Source organism: Balaenoptera ricei, chromosome X (assembly GCF_028023285.1).
Source record: "Balaenoptera ricei isolate mBalRic1 chromosome X, mBalRic1.hap2, whole genome shotgun sequence".
Taxonomy (NCBI): Eukaryota; Metazoa; Chordata; class Mammalia; order Artiodactyla; family Balaenopteridae; genus Balaenoptera; species Balaenoptera ricei.
In genome coordinates, this window is record NC_082660.1 from 70,885,282 (window position 1) to 70,897,326 (window position 12,045).

Sequence of the window (12,045 nt, forward strand, 5' to 3'; positions counted from 1 at the left end):
ACATGAGGAAAGATTGAGAAAGGCCACGGTTTCACATCAAAAATAATTACAACTCTAACAAATTCCTGAGAATGTCTGTTTACATGCACCAATCAATCTAACAATTTTGACATAATCATAGTGGCTTTTATTTCACTTATAGATTTGAACACAATTAGATACATTGATAATTTACTGCCTAGTATTAGTCTGATTTATGTTGCAGGTAAGTCCATTTTTTACTTTTCATATGCTTTAGCTATAACACTGATTTCAAGATGCTAAATTTCTTCTCAATATTTTGCTTACTTTCTAGTTGACCTACTGACTTCATAATGTCTGAAATCAGATTCAGCAATCTCACTTGGGATCAAGTTATAACACTGCATCAAGTGTTAGATGAAGTAATTCCAATTCATGGAAGGGGGAATTTCCCCACATTGGAGGTAAAACCAAAAGATATCATTCATGTTGTGAAAGATCAACTGATAGAGCAAGGAATTATTGTTAAAGATACCCGACTGAGTGGTTCCACAGCAAGTTACGTACTTGCAAGCCACAATGGCATGAGCTATAAGGATCTGGATGTTATTTTTGGTATTGAACTACCAAGTGATCAAGAATTTCAGCTTGTTAAGGATGTAGTTCTAGGTTGCCTGCTCGACTTTTTACCAAAATATGTAAAAAAGGAAAAGAGCACCCTAAAGACTATGAAAGAGGCTTACGTGCAGAAGATGGTCAAAGTTTGCAATAAGCATGATCGTTGGAGTCTCATCTCTCTTTCAAATAACGCTGGCAAGAATGTAGAGCTAAAATTTGTGAATTCACTGAGACGACAATTTGAATTTAGTGTAGATTCCTTTCAAATTGTCTTGGATCCCATGTTAGATTTCTACAGTGACAAAAGTCGTAAGCTAACCAAAGAATTATATCCTGTTGTGGTAGCTGAAAGCATGTATGGAGACTTCCAAGAAGCAATGACACACTTGCAGCACAAGCTTATATCTACCCGAAAACCTGAGGAAATTAGAGGTGGTGGCCTTCTGAAATACAGTAACTTGCTGGTTCATAACTTTAAGCCAGTTTGTGAAGCAGAAATCAAGACCCAAGAACGTTATATGTGTTCTAGATTCTTCATTGATTTTCCTGATGTAGCAGAACAGCAAAAGAAGATTGAATCATACCTCTACAACCATTTCATAGGTGAAGAAAAGAGAAAGTATGACTACCTCATGACCTTGCATGGAGTTGTGAATGAAAGCACTGTTTGCTTCCTGGGTCATGAAAGAAGACAGACCCTCAATATGATCACCCTTATGGCTTTAAAAGTACTTGGAGAACAGAATATCCTACCTAATACAAGCAAGGTAACTTGCGTTTATCTGCCTGCTCCATACTTTGCTGCTGGGGGAGGGTCCCCTACGTATTATGTAACATCTGGACTACCACCTACATTGTTTCAGCCATACCACCCACTACACTTTCATGTGCCAAATGGTATGGCTTTAAAAAAAAAAAAACAGTAGAAGCTTTGCTTTAATTAAACACCTCTTAAAAGCAAGTTTCCAAATTCCATAAAATTTAAGCTCTATTTTTATTTTTATGTAGTTACCAACTATTTTTCATCAATTATAGCTTAAACCGTCACAGTAAATACAATATCATCTGTGAAATGACCTCTTTAAATGATTTTCAAATGTTATCAATTAGCTATAACAACTTTTAACGTTGTGGACCACTTAAAATGATTTTCAAGTCTGACTGACTACTTATGACTTTCAAATTTTCTATGACAAATACATTAGAGATGCCTGCATCTTTGATTAAAATATAAAAGAACAGACTCATATTTTAAAATCCAGACGTACAGTAAAGACCAGTGCAAACATTTTTGTATTCAGTCAATTTCTTTGTTACCTTCACTTCATTTTTTGCTAGTGAATATTACCATCAATGAATTTTCAATACCTAACAAAAATGCCTAATTTCAAAGACAACAGATTCAGACGATATTAAAACCCTGGACTTTGCAAGCATATATTTTGTTTCCCAATTGAATTGGGTTAGATACAAAATCCTACTATAGTTTGAAGGAACACTGAAAAAATGATTCTGGAAAACACTGGCCATTAGTAATTTATCAACTATCAAATAAGTTGACTTGTGGATCTGAAGAATAGTACCATCCAGCTGGACAGCCAATGCTGTGACCACTTATACAGATTTCTTCATTTCCCCCCAAACAAGTTGAAAAGAATGAAAATGACCAACTCTGAATGTGAAAGTTTTCTATCATCATCTGTTAAAAAGAGACTCTACATGTCAAACAGCAAAAAGCAGGCAGAAAAAAAAAAAAGCAGGCAGAGGTTTTTAGCTATTGCATTTACCAGTTTTATGACCGACTTGACCAACATCTTAATATGTGGAGACGTTCAGTGTTAGTAAGTGAAAATATTTTCATTATTACTAAATGAGGCTTTTTTTCCATCTTGCCTTTACCAAAGATCAGTTTCTAACACGACACTTAAGTGCCTCCTCATGTGAGATTTTGCATAATGCTATAATTTATTCAACAATTGTATATGTTCATCAGGTATCTGCATATCTACTCACTACATCAAATATGCAGCTAGCACGTCTTCCAGTGGGATTAAAACTGTATTTTCTTCCTGTAATGAAGAAAATAATCCATGACCAATATTACCTGGGATGACAGAAGGGGAGGAGCTGTCCTGAATGAATATAGATAAGACCATCAGATAACTTCACTATTTTTACTTGCTTCTGATTTTTTATGAGTTTCCATCTCAGTTTTCATTGACCTTTGCAAGGTTTTCCATCACAACATGATCCAACAGGCATATCCTGAGAATTTGTCACTTACAGACTGTGCTTAATCTGTCTTCTCTATATTACAGTATTGGACAAAAGAAGTACACTAAAGATGGCATTTTCAAATAACCAATATTTATGAAATGTTTTATACCACAGTACCACTGGCCATCAGTATATGAATGAATATATATATATATATATATATATATATATATATATATATATATATCACAACCGTGAAGCTTTAAAACATTGTATGGATTCACTTCCTTGCTTGGGACAAATAAAGAATCTAAAAATGCTATATTAAAGAGAAAATTCAGTCATCTATCTGCATAATGTATTGGTTAAAAATGATTGATCTTTCTGCCCTAAATATACTGTTTAGTTTTCAGTTAATGAGAGTGCGTCTTTTTAATTTTTTTTAACAGCTTTATTGGAGTATCATTGCTTTACAATGGTGTGTTAGTTTCTGCTTTATAACAAAGTGAATCAGTTATACATATACATATATCCCCATATCAATGAGAGTGCTTCTACATAAAACTGAAGGATTTTATGCTATATTAACAGTACCAAAAAAATTACAAAAGATATAGGAAAAGCATTTAAGAATAAAAAAACTATGATAGTGATGAGTCAGGGGTAAAGTTTCAGTATTTTCCAGAGTAGCATTTTATGCTGAATAGCAGAATTTTGAAGCTATTTGGAAACATCTTATCACCCATGTGTTCCCTTAGTTTCCTTTGGCCCTTTTGAGAATTTGAACTCCTTCCCTAAAAAGCAAATCCCCTATGGTATTCTCCTGCTGGGAAAATGGCCTGAAAGCTATTTGCTTCCTCTTACCATGTCAAGCATGTGTTTCCATTATAGCAAAGAAGCTCAGAATTCGCATTTAAAAAGCTCAGATTTTTCTCAAGAGAGAGAATCCAAACTGGTTGAAGGGAATGGTATCACTAAAGAGAAAGCTATAGCTTTATCTATCATGGCTTTCTTTCTGTCGATACCATTATCAAGCTAGACTGTCCTCTTTGCTCCCAACTCAAGCAGAAAAATATTTATCTTCAATAGTGTATGAATATCTCTCCAATATTAGGCTAGTTGGGTTGAGAAGCAGTATTATCTCATTCTGTTCATTAGGATAATAAATGGAAAAGTTTTTTTTTTTATAAGGAAATGAGTGCTAGCCTCTTGGCCTAAAGGAGCTAATAGAAGTTAGTTAAAAATATAACTCTATAGCATGTCATCCCATTACAAGAGAGAAATGGTGCTGTCTTTTCTTATTTTATTTTATACAATTCAAGACTGAGTCTTGGCTCAGAAGTTTTGTTTTGTTTTGTTTTGTTTTCCCTCCAGAAACCTAACCAAAACCAAAAAAAGAAAAACCTGTTGATATACTTCTAGCATTCATATCAGTGGGACATATTTAGTGTCAGTTATTGGTACATATTTTTGAAAACTAAAATATTCTTGCATTTCACAAATATTCACATGTTATTATCAAAGTTTTACTACTAGAGTATTTGTAACTTTTAAATTCAGAGTTATTCTAATAGTGACTGATGTCCCATTTAGTCAAAGAAAACTGAAGAGAAGGATTAAGTATTGTTTTAAATGAGAGCCCAGCTAAATTAAAGACAAAATATCAGAGCTAGAAAAGTTGTGAATCTTTCAAAAAATTGGGAAAGCTCCTGGGCCCAAATTCCATTTTTTATATTATCTCAGAAAGGCTCTATTAAAATACCTCCAAATTGAAGCAATTTTAAAATTTGCCTTTAGCCACCTTTTTGTTTTAGACATTGATAAAGATATCAATATGCAAAACGCCTGAGATCTGATTAAAACTCCTTTCATTCGATGGATCTATTATCTGAAAATATTCACCCAATTTTAAAAATATAAATTAAAGTGTATATTTGAGAAAATTTTTGAAGTTTAAAGATTGTAATGCTTTTCAAAATTATATCAATATATGAATACAGCAGTTCCATTTATAGAAGATTTTTTAAAAATAAGTAACTCTGTAAATTAACATTACAACAGGATTGGGAGATATGTGGGACTACAGTTTGGTAAACATTCTTATGAAGTCCATTTTGGCAAGGCATAAAACCCAACATTTTAACCTGCTTTGGGATTCATTTGCTTTACCATTATAAACGAAATACATTAATGTTTTGTTTTCAGTTCTGCTATTATTTTAGTGGTTCTATTTTATATGTTATAATGATAAAATTTATGTAATAAGTATAGGAAATTGTATTGCTAATCCACTGCTTCTTTAGGATTCTCGATGTATAGTATCATGTCATCTGCAAACAGTGACAGCTTTATTTCTTCTTTTCTGATTTGGATTCCTTTTATTTATTTTTCTTCTCTGAGTGCTATGGCTAAAACTTCCAAAACTATGTTGAATAATAGTGGTGACAGTGGGCATCCTTGTCTTGTTCCTGATCTTAGTGGAAATGGTTTCAGTTTTTCAACATTGAGGACGATGTTGGCTGTGGGTTTGTCATATATGGCCTTTATTATGTTGAGGAAAGTTCCCTCTATGCCTACTTTCTGCAGGGCTTTTATCATAAATGGGTGTTGAATTTTGTCGAAAGCTTTCTTTGCCTCTATTGAGATGATCATATTTTTTTTCCCTTCAATTTGTTAATATGGTGTATCACGTTGATTGATTTGCATATATTGAAGAATCCTTGCATTCCTGGAATAAACCCCACTTGATCATGGTGTATGATCCTTTTAATGTGTTGTTGGATTCTGTTTGCTAGTATTTTGTTGAGGATTTTTGCATCTATGTTCCTCAGTGATATTGGCCTGTAGTTTTCTTTCTTTGTGACATCTTTGTCTGGTTTTGGTATCAGGGTGATGGTGGCCTCCTAGAATGAGTTTGGGAGTGTTCCTCCCTCTGCTATATTTTGGAAGAGTTTGAGAAGGATAGGTGTTAGCTCTTCTCTAAATGTTTGATAGAATTCGCCTGTGAAGCCATCTGGTCCTGGGCTTTTGTTTGTTGGAAGATTTTTAATCACAGTTTCAATTTCAGTGCTTGTGATTGGTCTGTTCATATTTTCTATTTCTTCCTGGTTCAGTCTCGGCAGGTTGTGCATTTCTAAGAATTTGTCCATTACTTCCAGGTTGTCCATTTTATTGACATAGAGTTGCTTGTGGTAATCTCTCATGATCCTTTGTTTTTCTGCAGTGTCAGTTGTTACTTCTCCTTTTTCATTTCTACTTCTATTGACTTGAGTCTTCTCCGTTTTTTTCTTGATGACTCTGGGTAATGGTTTATCAATTTTGTTTATCTTCTCAAAGAACCAGCTTTTAGTTTCATTGATTTTTGCTATTGTTTCCTTCATTTCTCTTTCATTTATTTCTGATCTGATCTTTATGATTTCTTTCCTTCTGCTAACTTTGGGGTTTTTTTGTTCTTCTTTCTCTAATTGCTTTAGGTGCAAGGTTAGGCTGTTTATTTGAGATGTTTCCTGTTTTTTAAGGTAGGATTGTATTGCTATAAACTTCCCTCTTAGAACTGCTTTTGCTGCATCCCATAGGTTTTGGGTCATCGTGTTTTCATTGTCATTTGTTTCTAGGTATTTTTTGATTTCCTCTTTGATTTCTTCAGTGATCTCTTGGTTATTAAATAGTATATTGTTTAGCCTCCATGTATTTGTATTTTTATAGATATTTTCCTGTAATTGATATCTTGTCTCATAGTGTTGTGGTCGGAAAAGTTACTTGATACGATTTCAATTTTCTTAAATTTACCAAGGCTTGATTTGTGACCCAAGATATGATGTATCCTGGAAAATGTCCCATGAGCACTTGAGAAAAATGTGTATTCTGTTGTTTTTGGATGGAATGTCCTATAAAAATCAATTAATTCCATCTTTTTTAATATATAATTTAAAGCTTGTGTTTGCTTATTTATTTTCATTTTGGATGATCTGTCCATTGGTGAAAGTGGGGTGTTAAAGTCCCCTACTATGATTGTGTTACTGTCGATTTCCCCTTTTATGGCTGTTAGTATTTGTCTTATGTTTTGAGGTGCTCCTATGTTGGGTGCATAAATATTTACAATTGTTATATCTTCTTCTTGGATCGATCCATTGATCATTATGTAGTGTCCTTCTTTGTCTCTTGTAATAGTCTTTATTTTAAAGTCTATTTTATCTGATAGGAGAATTGCTACTCCAGCTTTCTTTTGATTTCCATTTGCATGGAATATGTTTTTCCATCCCCTCACTTTCAGTCTGTTTGTGTCCCTAGGTCTGAAGTGGGTCTCTTGTAGACAGCATATATACGTGTCTTGTTTTTGTATCCATTCACCCAGTCTGTGTCTTTTGGTGGGAGAATTTAATCCACTTACATTTAAGGTAATTATCAATATGTATGTTCCTATCCCCATTTTCTTAATTGTTTTGGGTTTGTTATTGTAGGTGTTTTCCTTCTCTTGTGTTTCTTGCCTAGAGAAGTTCCTTTAGCATTTGTTGTAAAGCTGGTTTGGTGGTGCTGAACTCTCTCAGCTTTTGCTTGTCTGTAAACCTTTTAATTTCTCCATCAAATCTGAATGAGATCCTTGCTGGGTAGAGTAATCTTGGTTGTAGGTTTTTCTCCTTCATCACTTTAACTATGTCCTGCCACTCCCTTCTGGCTTGCAGGTGTTGTGCTTCAAGATCAGCTGTTAACCTTATGGGAATTCCTTGTGTGTTATTTGTTGTTTTTCCCTTGCTGCTTTTAATATGTTTTCTTTGTAGTTAATTTTTGATAGTTTGATTAATATGTGTCTTGGCATGTTTCTCCTTGGATTTACCCTGTATGGGACTCTCTGTGCTTCCTGGACTTGATTAACTATTTCCTTTCCCATATTAGGGAAGTTTTCAACTATAATCTCTTCAAATATTTTCTCAGTCCCTTTCTTTTTCTCTTCTTCTTCTGGGACCCCTATAATTCGAATGTTGTTGCATTTAATGGTTTCCCAGAGGTCTCTTAGGCTGTCCTCAGTTTTCTTCATTCTTTTTTCTTTATTCTGCTCTGCAATAGTTATTTCCACTATTTTATCTTCCAGGTCACTTATCCGTTCTTCTGCCTCAGTTATTCTGCTATTGATCCCTTCTAGAGTATTTTTAATTTCATTTATTGTGCTGTTCATCATTGCTTGTTTCCTCTTTAGTTCTTCTACATCCTTGTTAAATGTTTCTTGCATTTTGTCTATTCTATTTCCAAGATTTTGGATCATCTTTACTATCATTATTCTGAACTCTTTTTCAGGTAGGCTGCCTATTTCCTCTTCATTTGTTAGGTCTGCTGGGTCTTTACCTTGCTCCTTCATCTGCTCTGTGTTTTTCTGTCTTCTCATTTTGCTTATCTTACTGTGTTTGGGGTCTCCTTTTTGCAGACTGCAGGTTCGTAGTTACCATTGTTTTTGGTGTCTGTCCCCAGTGTCTAAGGTTGGTTGTGTAGGCTTCCTGGTGGAGGGGACTAGTGCCTGTGTTCTGTTGGATGAGGCTGGATCTTGTCTTTCTGGTGGGCAGGTCCATGTCTGGTGGTGTGTTTTGGGGTGTCTGTGGTCTTATTATGATTTTAGGCAGCCTCTCTGCTAATGGGTGGGTTTGTATTCCTGTCTTGTTAGTTGATTGGCATAGGGTGTCCAGCACTGTAGCTTGCTGGTCGTTGAGTGAAGCTGGGTCTTGGTGTTGAGATGGAGATCTCTGGGAAATTTTCACCGTTTGATATTACGTGGAGCTGGGAGGTCTCTTGTGGACCAGTGTCCTGAAGTTGGCTCTCCCACCTCAGAGGCACAGCACTGACTCCTGGCTGGAGCACCAAGAGCCTTTCATCCACACGGCTCAGAATAAATGGGAGAAAAAATAGAAAGAAAGCAAGAGGATAAAATAAAATAAAATAAAGTAAGATAAAACAAAATAAAGTTATTAAAATAAAAAATAAAAACTAATTATTAAGAAAAATGTTTTTTAAAAAGTAAAAAGAAAAAACAAAAATGGACGGACAGAACCCTAGGACAAATGGTGAAAGCAAAGCTATACAGACAGAATCTCACACAGAAGCATACACATACACACCTACAAAGAGAGGAAAATGGGAAAAAATTATATATCTTGCTCCCAAAGTCCACCTCCTCAATTTGGGATGATTCGTTGTCTATTCAGGTATTCCACAGATGCAGGGTACATAAAGTTGATTGTGGAGATTTAATCTGCTGCTCCTGAGGCTGCTGGGACGGATTTCCTTTTCTCTTCTTTTTTCGCACAGCTCCCAGTGTTCAACTTTGGATTTGACCCTGCCTCTGCATGTAGGTCACCTGAGGGCATCTGTTCTTCGCTCAGACAGGATGGGGATAAAGGAGCTGCTGATTCGGGAGCTCTGGCACACTCAGCCCGGGGGGAGGGAGGGTATGGATGTGGGGCGAGCCTGCAGAGGCAGAGGCCAGCGTGACTTTGCAGCAGCCTGAAGAGCGCCGTGCATTCTCCCGGGGAAATTGTCCCTGAATCACGGGACCCTGGCAGTGGCAGGCTGCACAGGCTCCCAGGAGGGAAGGTGTGGATAGTGACCTGTGCTTGCACACAGGCTTCTTGGTGGTGGCAGCAGCAGTCTTAGCATCTCATGCCCATCTCTGGGGTCCATGCTGATAGCTGCGGCTCACGCCCGTCTTTGGAGCTCCTTTAAGCAGTGCTCTTAATCCCCTTTTCTCACGCACCAGGAAACAAAGAGGGAAGAAAAAGCCTCTTGTCTCTTCAGTAGGTCCAGACTTTTCCCCGGACTCCCTCCTGGCTAGCTGTGGTGCACTAACCCCTTCAGTCTGTGTTCACACCGCCAACCCCAGTCCTCACCCTGCGATCCGACCAAAGCCTGAGCCTCAGCTCCCAGCCCCCCGTCGCCCCGGCGGGTGAGTAGACAAGCCTCTCGGGCTGGTGAGTGCTGGTCAGTACTGATCTTCTGTGTGGGAATCTCTCTGCTTTTCCCTCCGCACCCCTGTTGCTGCGCTCTCCTCTGCAGCTCCGAAGCCTCCCCCTCTGCCACCCGCAGTCTTCTCCCATGAAGGGGCTTCCTAGTGTGTGGAAACCTTTCCGCCTTCACAGCTCCCTCCCACTGGTGCGGGTCCCATCCCTATTCTTTTGTCTCTGTTTTTTCTTTTTTATTTTGCCCTACCCAGGTGTGTGGGGAGTTTCTTGCCTTTTGGGAGGTCTGAGGTCTTCTGCCAGCATTCAGTGGGTGTTCTATAGGAGCAGTTCCACGTGTAGATGTATTTCTGATGTATCTGTGGGGAGGAAGGTGACCTCCGTGTCTTACTCTTCTGATATCTTCTCCGACTCTCTCATAATGTCTTGACTACTGTAGCTTTGTAGTATAGTCTGAAGTCAGGGAGCGTGATTCCTCCAACTCTGTTTTTCTTTCTGAAGATTGCTTTTGCTATTCATGGTCTTTTGTGTTTCCATACAAATTGTGAAAATTTTAGTTCTAGTTCTGTGAAAAATGCCATTGGTAATTTGATAGGGATTGCATTGAATCTGTAGATTGCTTTGGGTAGTATAGTCATTTTCACAATGTTGATTCTTCCAATCCAAGAACATGGTGTACCTCTCCATCTATTTGTATCATCTTTAATTTCTTTCATCAGTGTCATAATTTTCTGCATACAGGTCTTTTGTATCCTTATTTATGTTTATTCCTAGGTATTTTATTCTTTGCTTGCAATGGTAAATGGGAGTGTTTTCTTAATTTCATTTTCAGATTTTTCATCATTTGTGTATAGGAATGCAATAGATTTTTCTGCATTAATTTTGTATCCTGCTACTTTACCAAATTATTTGATTAGCTGTAGTAGCTTTCTGGTAGCATCTTTAGGATTGTCTATGTATCGTGTCATGCCATCTGCAAACAGTGACGGCTTTACTTCTTCTTTTCCGATTTGGATTCCTTTTATTTCTTTTTCTTCTCTGATTGATGTGGTTAAAACTTCCAAAACTATGTTGAATAGTAGTGGTGAGAGTGGGAAACCTTGTCTTGTTCCTGATCTTAGTGGCAATGGTTTCAATTTTTCACCCTTGAGGACAATGTTGGCTGTGCATTTGTCATATATGGCCTGTATTATGTTTAGGTAAGTTCCCTCTATGCCTACTTTCTGCAGGATTTTTATCATCAATGGGTGTTGAATTTTGTCGAAAGCTTTCTCTGCATCTATTTAGAAGATCATATGGTTTTTCTCCTTCAATTTGTTAACATGGTGTATCATATTGATTGATTTGCCTATATTGAAGAATCCTTGCATTCCTGGGAAAAACCACACTTGATCATGATGTATGATCCTTTTTATATGCTGTTGGATTCTGTTTGCTAATATTTTGTTGAGGATTTTTGCATCTATGTTCATCAGTGATATTGGCCTGCACTTTTCTTTCTTTGTGACATCTTTGTCTGGTTTTGGTATCAGGGTGATGGTGGCCTCGTAGAATGAGTTTGGGAGTGTTCTTTCCTCTGGTATATTTTGGAAGAGTTTGAGAAAGATAGGTGTTAGCTCTTCTCTAAATATTTGATAGAATTCGCCTGTGAATACATATTGTCCTGGGCTTTTGTTTGTTGGAAGATTTTTAATCACAGTTTCAATTTCAGTGCTTGTGATTGGTCTATTCATATTTTCTATTTCTTCCTGGTTCAGTCTTGGCAGGTTGTGCATTTCTAAGAATTTGTCCATTTCTTCCACATTGTCCATGTTATTGGCATATATTTGCTTATAGTAATCTCTCATGATCCTTTGTATTTCTGCAGTGTCAGTTGTTACTTCTCTGTTTTCATTTCTAATTCTATTCATCTGAGCCTCCCTTATTTTCTTGATGCATCTGGTTAACGGTTCATCAATTTTGCTTATCTTCTCAAAGAACCAAGTTTTATTTTTATTAATCTTGGCTATCATTTCCTTCATTGCTTTTACATTTATTTCTAATCTGATCTTTATGATTTCTCTAATTGCTTTAGGTGTAATGTTAGGTTGTTTATTTGAGATGTTTCTTGTTTCTTAAGGTAGGATTGTACTGGTATAAACTTCCCTTTCAGAACTGCTTTTGCTACATCCCATAAGTTTTGGGTCGTCGTGTTTTCATTGTCATTTGTTTCTAGGTATTTTTTGATTTCCTCTTTGATTTCTTCAGTGATCTCTTGGTTATTAAGTAGTGTATTGTTTAGCCTCCATGTGTTTGTATTTTTTACAGA

General features: G+C 36.6%; 1 protein-coding gene across 1 annotated transcript; it reads left to right on the top strand.

The window, feature by feature from the left end:
* The first annotated feature begins 314 nt into the window (after window positions 1–314).
* TENT5D (terminal nucleotidyltransferase 5D) lies at window positions 315–1,505 on the top strand. The gene has a single exon (XM_059910399.1). The coding sequence runs from the start codon at window positions 315–317 to the stop codon at window positions 1,503–1,505; it is 1,191 nt and encodes a 396-aa protein (XP_059766382.1).
* The last annotated feature ends 10,540 nt before the right edge of the window (window positions 1,506–12,045 follow it).

What these genes read in the sequence shown, in the direction of transcription:
- TENT5D (XM_059910399.1), top strand. Translation starts at nt 315, where the DNA reads ATGTCTGAAATCAGATTCAGCAATCTCACTTGGGATCAAGTTATAACA.